This window comes from Oreochromis aureus, linkage group 20 (assembly GCF_013358895.1).
Source record: "Oreochromis aureus strain Israel breed Guangdong linkage group 20, ZZ_aureus, whole genome shotgun sequence".
Classification (NCBI taxonomy): Eukaryota; Metazoa; Chordata; class Actinopteri; order Cichliformes; family Cichlidae; genus Oreochromis; species Oreochromis aureus.
The window spans coordinates 24,867,411-24,881,151 of NC_052961.1; the positions used below are offsets into that span (position 1 = coordinate 24,867,411).

General features: G+C 39.3%; 1 protein-coding gene across 2 annotated transcripts; it reads left to right on the forward strand.

The window, feature by feature from the left end:
* Window positions 1–2,205: 2,205 nt before the first annotated feature.
* mybl2a (v-myb avian myeloblastosis viral oncogene homolog-like 2a) lies at window positions 2,206–9,650 on the forward strand. 2 transcript variants are annotated; one of them, XM_031738164.2, is made up of 11 exons: window positions 2,206–2,956; window positions 6,166–6,268; window positions 6,502–6,573; window positions 6,672–6,764; window positions 6,880–7,100; window positions 7,186–7,306; window positions 7,554–7,607; window positions 7,742–7,980; window positions 8,170–8,872; window positions 9,094–9,336; window positions 9,520–9,650. In XM_031738164.2, the coding sequence occupies exons 1-11, from the start codon at window positions 2,946–2,948 to the stop codon at window positions 9,631–9,633; spliced, it is 1,974 nt and encodes a 657-aa protein (XP_031594024.2). In that variant the 5' UTR covers window positions 2,206–2,945; the 3' UTR covers window positions 9,634–9,650. The 2 variants fall into 2 exon arrangements, with proteins under 2 accessions (XP_031594024.2, XP_031594025.2); XM_031738165.2 differs by lacking the exon at window positions 2,206–2,956 and adding an exon at window positions 3,005–3,450.
* The last annotated feature ends 4,091 nt before the right edge of the window (window positions 9,651–13,741 follow it).

Consider the following 13,741-nt stretch of genomic DNA (forward strand, 5'->3'; position numbering starts at 1 on the left):
AGAGCAGTTCTGACAGTGGAAAAACAAAAAACAAACAAACAAAGAAACAAACTTGCAGTTGTTGAATTGAGGAGACGCAGCAGGAGATTGGAGACATTCCTCACTTTGCAAAGCAGGAGAAGAAGCTGGCTTTTACAGGCCCGAAGCTTCTACCTAAGGGGACATGTCAAAATGTCTTCTTTGGGAAAAGAAAAAAAAATCAGGAAACAAAATTAAATATAGAGTAGGATTGTCTCCAGTTCCATCCCTGGGCTTTATAGGTAAAGTAAAGACTGTGCTGTGCTTTCCGATTTCTGGTTATTGCTACTGAGCCACAACGGCACTCAGCTTCCACATGTATTCAAAGTGGGAATTTCCATAACTGTAAAGAGGGAAATACCATAGTATTGTAAATTCAGTGCAAGCGATGATATGTTGGAAAACTGGTTATGTAATAGATATGTAATATATGACATTACTGTTATCCAGATAATCCAGATATTACACTTTTATAGCAAGTTAACAAAGTGCTTTCCAAGAAAAACTAAAAACACAGTTAGAAGATGCACAATAAACAATTGGCATCAACAAAGCAGTGTAACATAATAAAACAATAACTGCATTTATCAAACTGATATAACAGTGAATAATTAAAAGAGCTAAGGAAGTCTTTCATTGATTCCGGATAGTCATTTATTCTCCAAAAGATTTCATATACAACAGGCTTTAACTGACAGCCTTGGGTGAGTCATCTGTATATGATGGAGGCTTTGTCTCTTTTTCATCACCGATCGTATCTTCTCAGATTTCACCACTTTATGCTTCTTATTATATCACCACAAACCTATCCAAGCGAAGCGCTGCAAGCTGTGGTCACATTAACCACCAGAGACCCATTATTTTTGAATTTTTCAGGTGAGATTAACAGATAAATTATTAATCCAACAGTGAAACATGTTCACCTCAGTGAGGAAAGTTGAGAGTTATTAACAGCTCGCCATCACCTTGGTAGAAGTGCCCCACTTAGTGGTCAAAAATCACCAACACTGCACGTGAACACTGCTCACTCAAGCAGAAGTCAAGTCAGTGTACACACAGAAACATGTTTGCAACTTGCATGGTTCTCAGTGTCGTTATGTGGACAACAGAACCTGTCGTGTCCCAGAGTCTTCTTTGGATTTCAGTGAGACATTAAGCTGCAAATACAGGATCCAACATAAACACCGAAACTGTTTTTTTAATTCAACACTGCAAACATATAAACTTTATAAATTATAGGAAACACACAGTGTGAAACTGCACCAACGATGAGGAGCCAGTGGTTCCTGAGCAACACTGCTGCAAAGGGTGGATGTTGGACTACACCTTATCATCCACCGGCATCCTTATAAAGGTGTAGACATCAAACCTCCTTTAGGTAAATTGATAACCAATAAATAAATATTAGGGAGGATAAAACAACATAAACATGTCGTAAATAATGATATTTATGATCAAGCCTTTTTTTAAATTAAAGACACTTTAAATAAAAACACTAATTTCAGCCTCCATCTTTACTTCGTTCCAGTCTTATAGAGCGGTTTACCTGGTTCACAATTCAAAATAATCTTTATTCATCTGATTCTGGGCTTTGGTGTAGGTCCTGGGTTCATCTGGTGTATGAAATAAATCATTTTAGCTCTCTTCCCTCTCCCTTTAAGCCAACTTTCTTCGGATAGGCTACCTCTAGAAAGCAAAATATTTGAACTGTTGGTGGATAGGGCTTCTGTGCTTCTCCCAGATCTGCCTGGCTGTCTGGGGTAAACATATTGTAGGTAGCCAAAGCCAAAGGTTTAGAATTTGGTCATGTTTATTTTGAGCATCTACCTTTGTAAAAGCACATACTTGATAAAAATAAGGAAAAGGCTTAACATGAATTTGTGGAGCACTTGTATGCTTCCTGTGGAAACTGGTGTATAAACAAATAAGAACCGGTCATACAGTAAAACATGGTTGCATGATATGTATTCATAGGACAGGCTGATTCTGGTTCTGCTTGTGGTTTGAAAGGGAGTTCTTCCTTCCCTCTGTCACCAGGTGGTTGCTTGTAGAGGGTCATGTGATTGTTGAGGGTTTTTAAAAAAAATATTGTAGAGTCTTTACCTTACAAAATAAAACTGAATTGAATTGAAATTGAATAAGAGATTTTAAGATTTTTGACAATCATATAATACAACGCCATGACATAAACAAAACAATTATTCCCATAAATAGGGGACTTAAACTCTTGCCATAGACAGGGTATTTACATGGATCTTAAAATGAAATTAATTTAATAATGGATGAAGTTAATCTCTTATTATTTTGACACTATCTTTTGATAACAATGTGCGTTATATACATTTACATAAATGGCAATGGTAATCATCAAAACGTTATTATAACTTTAAAAGGAGGCTTCCTTATCTTAAAATGTCAATTTTTAGCAAGCACAAGTAGTATTTGCCATTTTAAAGACATTACAGGCAGAACTTTATTGAAACAGCTGCATAACAATTAGCCTACCAAGTGTTAGTGCCCCACTAATGCTTTTATGGGGAAGTTAATACGTTAGAATATATTCAGTGGTACATTAATGTTTTGACGTGGGCTTTTTATTTTCTTAAAGTCTCTTTACAAATGCTAAAGGTGAAGTCATGCATGCAGAGTAACCTGCCTGTTTTTGTAGCAGCCGTTAGCAGCAGCTCACATGGGTCGTTTCCGGGAAACGTGTGTAGCAGCTCTGCAGCAGTGGTGCTCTTGAACAGACCTCTAGTATTTCGTCCCGGCTAAATTTCAACTGATAAAACGCCAGCAGCTCCCTGTTATTGTCTCTAGATAACCAATACAAACCGCATTAAGCATATATTAGATGGAAACAATGATTTATTGTGGTTGCTAATTTCGGGTCTTCATCGGGACCGGGGGACTGAAGGGACAGAGGAGTTATGTCGCGCGGGTAAGTGTGAGAAATGTGCATGTGTGTGTATATTCTTGGTGTCTTTAAAAAATAAACAAACAAGTAATATATGGGTATATGATTGCTTTGCGTTAGCTGGAAATGTTTTACAAAAGAATATTTTGTTTGTCGTTATATTTATCACGCAGTTGCAGAGCTTGTTTGTGTTTATGGCAGTGAGTGAAACTGTGATTTCCTCCCCTGCCGTCAAGTTGTGAGCTGGAAGGGCTGAACGCGACTGTTTTCCAGAAGCACTTACACAATGTTAGATTTATTTAAACGTGTCCGCGTTATCTCTGCTTTCGTGTCGGCTAAATGTGCCTGTTACGTCTTCCACTCCTGATGAAAGCGTTGCAGTTGGCAGGCTTGTTTTTATCCCGCACAAGCGCCGCTAGAGGCGCTCTACTTGCTAAATTAACAGCTAACGTTTTCTCAAGTGTGCTCACTGGATCTGCTATCAGAGAGTTAGCTTGAAGTTGCAACCAAGTTTAAATGTAAGTTCTGCAGCTTTGCGTTATATTTTTGTTCGATCAATTGCAATAACTTTGTTTCGAGAGTCGCACAATGTACTGTTGTAGATATATAAGGTAACAATTTGTTTTCACGGCGATTTCATTGTTGGGTTGGCAGAAGCTAATGTTAGCTACTTAGCTGTGGGAAGTTGTTAGCTCTTAGCTGAATAGCATGCATGCTTGTTTAACTGGTTGCTGGAGAGCATGTGATATACAGCTGTTAGATCTGTGATAATGTGCTCATATTTTGATATTGTATAATTGAGCAATTGTACATATTAGTGCTATTTCTTCAATTTGTAAACTCTGTAACATATTGTATTATTTAAATAGTGTAGTCTGTTACTGTCTTGGAGCAGCTGTAATCCAGATAATTTCCTTAGAGAGAGGGTAGAATTAAGACTCAAAAATCAACCTTGAGTAATTATTTATTGACTGGTAATGTGTGTTATATTTGAAATGTACTCAGTAAATGAATGAAATTCATTCAAACCCATTTACACTGTAGTTATTATTAGATATCCCAATGGTGACTGCTTAGCTTAAGAGCATTACAGACGACTATATTGTGTTACTTACTTTTTTCTTTAATTTTGACATCAAGTTTACTTCTATATCAAACAGTTGCTCTCTTTAAATTGCAAAATATCACTGATGGGTTGCTTACTTTAGAGACACATAATGAAATTTCTAGGGCACTTTTTTGGGTACACCTTGCTAGTCCTGGTGTAGACCCCCTTTTTTCCTCAGCTGCCTTAATTCCTTCTAGCACAAATTCAACATGATGCTGGAAACATTCCTAAGAGATTTTGGTTTATATTGAATTGGCAGCACAAAGTACCACACAGTTGGTGCAGATTTGTCTGCTGCACATCGATGAGGTTCCCATTCCACCACATTGTTGTGGTTGTCTGTTGGATTGATGTCTGGAAATTGTGGAGGCCATTTGATTTCAATGCACTTCAGTTTAATTTATATAGCCCTAAATCACAACAACAGTTGCCTCAAGGAACTTTATATTGTTAGGTCAAGACCATACAATGATACAGAAGAAACGAAGAAAACAGCAACAATCATGTGACCCTACATGAGCTAGCACTTTGGTGACATTGGGAAAGAAAAAGTCCCTTTTTTTAAGAGGAAAAAGAAAACAAGAAAACAGTTTGAGATTGTTTGAGCTTTTTGGTCATCTTTATGAAAGCAGCCATCAGAAGATGGGTAGACTGTGTTCATAAAGGGATGGCCATGGTCAGCAGAAATACAGAGGTAGGCTGTGGCATTTAAATAGTTCTCAGTTGGTACTAATGCCTCTTTTCCACTAGTACCTACTCAGCTTGACTTGACCTGGTTTTTAGGGTTTTCCATTAGGTGGTAGTATCTGGTACCAGGTACTTTATTAGTACTTGCTTGGCTGGGGTTCCAATTGAGCTGAGTCGATCTGAAAATGTAACAGCAACTGACTGCATGCCAATGATTGGTCAGTAAGTGGCGTCGCGACTTTTTCACAAAAATCAGAGTCGCCATTTTTACAAGCCATACACCAAGCAGCAGATATACCATTGTCTCGACGTCCTCCATTATTGCATTGTGTTTGTGTTGCATACAAACAACGTCATGGGACTTTCGGTGACATTACTGCAACGACCCGTAGCACATTGAGGTGGTACTCAATTGTAATTGAAATCAACCTTAACCGAGTGAAGTCAAGTAGGTACTAAGAGAAAAAGGCTTAGGTAATACAAAGCAGGAAGCATCATTTCATGTGAACACTTTATTCTGACCATAATTTTTGAATGCTGCAACATTGTTCCAATTTTCTGTCCAGTTTTGGCCTCAGTTTTCTGTTCTTAGCTCTCAGGAGTGGCACCTCATGTTGTGTTCTGCTGCCTTAGCCCATCTGCTTCAAGGTTTGATATGCTTGCATTCCCAGTTGTAGCGGGTGCTTGAGTTAATGTTGCCTTCCTATCAGCTTGAAACCGTTTGGCTATTCTACTTGGACCTCTAGTATCAACAAGGCAATTTTGCCCTAAGAACAATTGCTCACTGGATATTTTTTCTCCTTTTTTTTTTTTTTTAACCATAGTTATTAGACAGCTCTTTAGCTGACGTGACTTAGATATGTATGTTGAAAAAGATTTTGCTGTTAATTTGCTCTGTAGTTTATTTTCTTTAATGACTTTGACACATCATATGTGATTTTTAAAGTTCAAACAACAAATATGCCAACACTTGCATACTTCATTCTTAGTGCCTTCATTTTTAATATCTGTTACCTTTACAATAGATTTTGGTATTGACTTGCAAAAATGTAGATCTCAGTTGATACTGGATCTTTAGGGATTAACATAAATTCAGATATCTATATATGAATTCATATTCTCTATTTACATACATATTTACATGGAGTATTTCAGAGATATATTGAAAATAGCAATGAAGTCATTGTTTGTTAACTTGCCCTTAAGATCACAGTCTGCTCAACTGTGATATGTACTCTGCTGCATGTGCTGCAGACAGTACTGAGTGTATTGTAAACGATGGCTCTGGAGTTATTTGTTTGGGTTTAATGTCAACCATGTCATAGTCAGTGTTCATTGCTGAGACATCTGAGCTCTCTCTTGTGTGTCTTTGCACCTGGGAAATTTAAATAAAGTAAAATATTTGTATTTGAGTTATTGGTTATCTTTGTGTTTGCAGCATGGACGATGAGGGAGATGATAATCTATGCTTTGACACTGACTCAGATTTAGTAGAAAATAAGGACGGTACCAGGTGTCAAGTCAAATGGACTCAGGAAGAGGTAAGTTGAAAGAAGTCTCAGGACGACTTTTTCTCTTCCTACAGCATCTTGATTTTCACATAATTTATTCAGTTACTGTTACTAATGTCATATTGTTGGTTGTTTTTTGGCTCATATTAATTAACTATAAATTTATTGAAACTACCTGGCTAACTCAGTATCTGTAAATGTCTTTGTAATGTGTTGATGATAACCCATGTACTGTGTTTGGACTTATTTTCTCTGACATTTAGGATGAAAATCTCAAAATTCTGGTCTGCAACATTGGAAAAAAAGATTGGAAAACTATTGCTAGTGTTTTACCAGTAAGTTTTGACACATGCAGACATCGTTCAAGAATAAGATGAATAACAGCAGTGAATTCTGAGTTAATACAGCGTGACATGTCTTGTTCCTTGTACAGGGGCGAACAGAATACCAGTGTATGCACCGCTGGCGAAAACATCTGGATCCTGACTTAATTAAAGGCTTCTGGTCCAAAGAGGAAGATGAAAAGGTGGGAAAATGAAAACCATGGAACATCAGATGTACACTTTTTGGTTTTAGTTTGGATATTTTCCTATTTTTGTTATTTAAATTCTGTTTTTACTTTTGTATTTTTCTCTGGATAGATAGTAGAGCTTGTGGCCAAGTATGGCACCAAGCACTGGACTCTAATTTCAAAGCATCTAAAGGGTCGATTGGGGAAGCAGTGCCGTGATCGCTGGCACAATCACCTCGACCCAATGATCAATAAGAGCTGCTGGACTGATGAAGAGGATCTCGTCATCTATAAAGCCCACTCCATTTTGGGAAACCGGTGGGCTGAGATTTCCAGGCTGCTCCCAGGAAGGTGGGCCAGTTAGCTAGCAATGACTGAATTTTTAAAATATGATTAGCAATCAAAATGCAATTTATTTATTTATTTTTCCTTGCAGGTCTGACAATTCTGTGAAGAATCATTGGAATTCGACCATCAAACGTAAAGCAGAGCTGGGCTTCTTTAGAGATGCTGCTCAAAGCATTTCCATTGATATTCAGCAATTTGTGGATGGAGAGGTACAGTGCTTATTGGATGTAGTTGATACTTTTTAAGGCTTCATTTTCAGTTACAACTGATCAGATATACCAGTATGTTAGATAGATTTTATACTGGGAGCTCAAACAAGCCAGCATAGCCAGCTCAAGCAATTCAAAGCTGCTTGTTTTAAATGTCACTAAACTACCATTTTTTTCCTGCAGTTTTGAGTTACAGTAAACCTTTGATATTGTTAATTGTGAATTAATATTACATGATGTGTTACAGGTGGATTTCAAATATGACGTTGTTTTAGATGCCGAACCAGTAACTCCTGAAGTGGTGAGCTTGCTACAGCTGTATTTCTGAAGAAAAGATTTAGGAATTCATAAATTCCTAAATCTTTCAGGATTTCACACAAGCTGTCCTCATCCGACAAGTTTGGTTTACCTATTGTGCACTTTGCTCTACTGCAGCTTAGGCCTGAGAAGTCACTGCAGGACAAGGAGCACCATAAAGCCAAGCAGAAGACTGCTGCTCCACCTCCACAGATGTCTACATCAAAGAGAGAGTCTTCCTCCCCCAGTAATTCTTTGCTCCCCAGCTCAAAATCCAGTCCCAGCTCTGGCACCGCACCACCAGCCGTGCAGGTGGACCAGAAAAAGTTTGCTGATGCAGCACTAAGGATGATTGCTGAGGACATGCTGCCCCTCAGGTGAGTTCTTCTGCTGATAGTTGAGATAGTGTTGGTTTGTGATCCACTGAAGGAGGTTTGGTAATCCTTAAGTCAATGCAATTTTCTTGTCACTCTGTGGTTATGTTGACAACTTTGTAAAAGCTTTTATATATTGAATTAATATTTACTGTATATCATTAAATGTATGATTCACTTTATTTCTCACAGCTTTGTTGAAGGGGCTGGCTTCAGGTCTTTCATGAGTACGATCAGCCCTGAGTACAACAAGCTATCCCAGCGCACAGTGGCCCTGCAGCTTTATGATGAGGTGGAACGAGCCATCAAGCCTCAGCTCATCCGTGATCTTAAATCCTGCCTTGCCACAATGAAAGATGGGGAAAGTGCCATTCATGTCACCGTTGATCTCTGGGCAGGGGCTCAAACCCTGCCAGTAGAGGATCCCATTGTTGTTGTGCAGCTTCACTTTATCAGTGATTCCTGGCAGCTCCGCCGTCCTATTGTGGCCTTCCGTCATGTCAGCCACAAAAACCTCAGCATTTGTGTGTCCAGGGAGCTCGAAGGTGTGCTGCTGAGCTATGGGATCTTTCCTCGCAGCATTGGCTACGTCCTTGCCAACCAGGCCAAAGAAGCCCTAGCTACAAACAACTTGTTCTGCGACTACAAGATTATGTGCACGTCCAATAGAGGAGAACCGGATGGAGATGAAGTGCTGGCATTTCTGTCAGACCAAATGTCTGAAGCTGAGTCCCCTTTTTCCAAGCTGCAGATAGGGACAAGGACTACATGTGCTGCCAGGACACTGCAGATAGTGATTAGGGATGCCTTAAAAAATTCAAGGGTAGTAGAGAACCTGCTCTCACAGGTCCACAATGTGGTGGCTTTCTTCAAGAGCAGCCCCTACTGGAGCGAGGTATGAGACTAAAGGATTTAAATGTTATTTCCAAGGTATTTAAAGCTGGATTTCAATATATTGATTTTCATTGCGAGGGAGAAAAACAGAATTTAAGAGACGTTTCCTCTTGCTTACATTATTTAGTGTAATATGGTAAATGTTCTACAGAAAAGATGCAGACCTGAGCTCTTTTAACAAGATTATTTTTGCCTTTTTTCTCTTTTTTTCTTTTAAATTAGGTTTTGCTGAAGGAGTACAATGTGTCTTTGTGCCCTTCCTCTAGCAACTGTCGGTGGAACTCCATGATGCTATCATTACGGCGAATGGTCCAGGAGTCTGTCTGGAGCTCCATCATGACTCTCCTGGCCCAGGCACGCATAGAGGCTAGTGACACAGCCAGCGCTCCACCGCTGGTCATGGTTAAGAGGGAACAAGTGATTGACATTCTAGGTCTTCTTGAGCCCTTTGAGGAGGCTTTGCAGGTAACAGATCAAGTTAATAAAAACCTGATGTGTGCAATAATTACACCAGGCATCTTCAACATTTATAATGAAATTTCCAAATCTACATGTGTAACCTTTTGTTCAGTAATCCCATAATCAGGCTAAGAAGAAATGTGAACAGGGTCTTTAATAGAAGACATGTTTGTGTCTTTTCTATCGTAGGTCCTGCAGGGAAATGGTGTGACTATGTCTTTCATCATACCGTCCCTCATTGGACTTGATAAAACCTTGGAGAATTGTGTCACCAACTACACCCACTTCTGCAAGGCCCCCTGACAGGCCTCTACACACACTTCCAGCCAGTGATTCACCAGAAGGACATGATACTAGCTGCTGTGCTGGATCCTAGGATCAAACTGCAGGTACCAAATTAGGCCAGAAGCATAGCGGACTTCTGTAGATTTATATTTAATTGAAGATGCGTGTTGAGTAGATGAAGGAAAAAAATGTGTCTACATTTTTTTTGCAGCCATTTTCTGATGACAACCAGGATGAACAGAATGATTTCCTGACACCTCCGTCAAAATCTCAGGCTCGCAGCATTGTTGAGTCCACATTAGAAAACATGGAAGCCTCAGCTTTTCCTACTGTTGAGGCAGAGAAAGATCAGACAGGCAGTGGGCTGGAGCACGATGTGAAAGAAGAAAGCCAGACAGATGGCGTGATGGACACTTGTGCTGGCAGCTCAGACAACAACTGTCCTGAAATCAGTGAAAACGACCTCAAGAGGAAGTCCATCTTCAACTTCCTTCAGCCGCCTGCAAAGACTCTAAAGATGTCAGAGTTTGACGTGTACCTGTCTGAACCGCTGTGGGAAAGCAACTCTACTCTTCAGTACTGGAAATGTGCTTCTCGATTCCCAAGCTCCAAGGCCTCGCCAAGAAGCTGCTGGCGGTACCCGCCACATCTGGAGGTTTTGACCGTTTCAGTCCGATGGCTGCGTGCATTGTGAAAGCAAAAAGGAACCGCCTGCCACCTCACACCACAGAGAGACTGCTACTATACAAAAACTCTGTAAAAGTCAAGACTGTTAAAAAGCCCAGTCGGGCTGCTAAACACTGATGGATAACAGCTGAGTGTGGCAGAGCTTTCACAGCATTAAACAGAAACTCTGCCTCTACTTTAAAAAAACTGTGCCATACGCTAAGAAGGAGGGTGAACTGTTAATACCTCTTATATTGTAGCAAATGAATCAGCTGACTCTTTGTTCCTAGAACGCATTTGCTGGACTGCATTAAAAAACAAAGCAACAAGTCCTGTGTTACAGCTGGTTTCATCAGTTTGTTAAAGTGACGCATTCTGGTCAATGATCCTCACAGCTTCATACCTGCAGCAGCGATAGAGATGCACACTGTCCCTGCGTGCTGTACGGTGCTGCTCAGAGTTGTACTTTGTCCCTTCCACACATGATTCAAGTCAGAGCTCTCTACTGAATTGGGAAATGGCAAATTAGAAATGGAGTCAGTGAATGAATGGTATCTGATTCACTTCAAACCAAAATGAGTTCAGCTTGTATCGTTCTTTTGCAGAATCTCATGTTTTCTGACTGCAATTTTGTTAAGACAGTAATAAATTGTCAAATCAGAGGTTGAATGCTTATTTATTTCCACTATGGACTGATAAATGAGATATTTGCTGCCAAACGTGATGGAACAGTAGATCTTTATATTGAATTTGGCTATTCAGTCCCTCCAGCAAAAGTCATTTATATTTTATAGTCAAATGAGAAATCCACTTTTTTTCAGGCATTAGTTTCTTTCATTCATTCTAACATGAAATACAACAGTGTCAGCATCTTTTCAGCTTTTTATCAGACTTGTCTTTCACCATTTTCAAATAGCCTAATCAATCATTCATGTTCTTTCATAGATGCTGTTATTTTCCTCAAAACCTTAGATTTTTAAAGAGAAAACATTTTGCTTGGATAAACTATAATGTCTGATGGAAGTTGATGGAAAAGCTTAATTTAGTTTGGTTTTGTCAGGTAGGCTGATGTTGGCATTGAATGACAGCTACCTGATTTTACTGTGGTAAAGACCGATAATGTGTTGAAAATTAACACCAGTGTTATGAGTGCTTTGATCTCCTCTGAGAAGCATTCAAAAGTTTCTGCTTGCATTAAACATTGGAGTATGTATCAGCTGTGTTATCAAGAAACTGAGATATCTGCTAGAAACTGAACTGATATTAAAGACAGTTTGCAACTGAAGAAAACTGAGAACATTTTTTTAATCCTCTCATTGATTCATCTTCAGTTGAAACTGCGTCAAATCTGCTGCCAATAAGTAATTTAAATGCATTCTATTTTATTTTAGTGTTGTTATTTATTTACATTTTATTGCATCATTGTTGTGCATTTTACTTGTTTTAGTTGCATTCTAGTTTGTAAAGCAAGTTGTGCAGCATGGGCTGTTGGAAGTCAATAACTTGACCTTGACCATGTGTGGAGGGAGCCAGAAACATGCTGCTGTTTGCACATATTTAATAATCGTCTCTGCAGAGGAGCTAAAGAAGAGTCCAGCATGTTGCTCTGACCGTGTAATACCCATAAAGGTACAGTAACGGCAACATTGCCTAGTGACTGATCAGGCCAGTAACATTTCTGTTTCTCATATAAACCATCTCAGTGACTTCAGAGATATTTCTTTAGTCAGGGTAAATACACGGATTAGCTACCGAACATGTGCTTTTCCTCAACGGCCGATCATGAATTACTGAAAATGTGTTGACTTTAAAAAATGAAATATGTATTTGGCCACAGTAACTAAAGGTTCACTAACTAAAATGTAGCTTTAAAACTAGCTGAAAACAGCCTATTTTAATAACCTCACTCCACTTCCTGCCACTGTACAAAAATCAAGCCAAAATTCCCTTTTTATGGGGACTGCCATCACTTTGTATTTTTGAAGCCAGTGTGTGCGTAGTAGCAAATAAAAGCAGATCAAAAGTACTCAAATACAACCACTTATACACATAAAAAGAAAAACTCAGTTCACATCAATTTTATTTGTGCCAATTTTAAAAATTTATTATATTATAATATATAATATAATATTGCAAGGTAACATCCCTACAATAATGCAGAGAAAACCCAACGATCCGAAGATCCCCTATGAGCAAGCACTTGGCGACAGTGGGAAGGAAAAACTCCCTTTTAACGGGAAGACACCTTCAGTAGAACCAGGCTCAGTGAGGGGCGGCCATCTACCTCGACCGGTTGGGGGTGATGAAGCGACATAGATGAAATGCATGTCACTTCCTCACACATGCAGAGATGTCCTTATTGTCTTACATTTATGATGTTATAGCAAATACAGCCACTCCTGGGTTACGGATGTAATACACCCTCAGGATGGGCGGGTATTTAATTCTTTTTCTAATATTGTCTCTTTGTGATTTATTTTGACTTTGGAAACAAAACATTAATATTTTTTAACCAGCTTAAAAGCTGATTATTTCTTTGGAGTCAGTGTGAGAACTGGTAGGAGGGTTTTTTAGATGTGTTTGGGTTTGGCTGAAGGCCGGCGCTTGATTGTTTTTGCACCAGGATTGTATACTCTACGTAGAGTTGCCTGGGATTTACTTACAGGTGGATGGGGATGAATCCTTTCTTCTTCTGCCTTGAGAGTAACAGTAGACTTGAGGTTGAGTGAGCTCCTAGACTCAGACTGCTTGTTTGAGTTGTCTACAGTTTTAGACTGGGCCCTAGTGGAAATAATAGGTAGCTTACTGTCATATGTGGTAAGCTTGTTACCCATTTTGCCCTTAAGGTCTCTGATTTCTTTCTGTTGTTCTTTCAGCTCATTGTCATCTTTGGATGGAAAGTATTCCACATTTCTCAGGTCAAATCTCACCTTTTTCCGGGCTATTTTTTCATCCCCATCCTTTCTTTGCTGCTCTGGGGAGGCTTTTTTCTTGACTTGCACAGTGTGGCCGAGCGTGTCATAAAGTCCCTTCAGCTGTTGCAGCAGATCGTCATTTTCTTTTTTCTGTACTGCATTCTTTTCTCGTTGAATGCCAATGTCAGTTTCAGTTCTTCTATTACTTGCTCAAGCTTAAATACTGTGTGTCTGGACTTTGCCAGAGCTTTCTCAACCTCTTCTTTGTCCTTCACAGTTTGCGTCATCTTTGACTTCACTGCAAAGAGGTTGTCATTTCCAGAGCTAAGCTGTTTCTCGTGTTCTGTCTTTAGATCTGCCTGCTGCTGTTTGATAATATCCAGCTCAGTCTGTACAGCATTATAGCTGGTCTTAGCATTGGCAAGGTCTACTTTCGTCTCTTGGAGTTCTTGAGCCTTTTCTTTGATTTTATTCAGAAGTGTCTTTATAGTGTCTCTAGCTGTATAGAGTTCTTTCTCAATGCAGAACTTTGTCTCAGAAAGGAG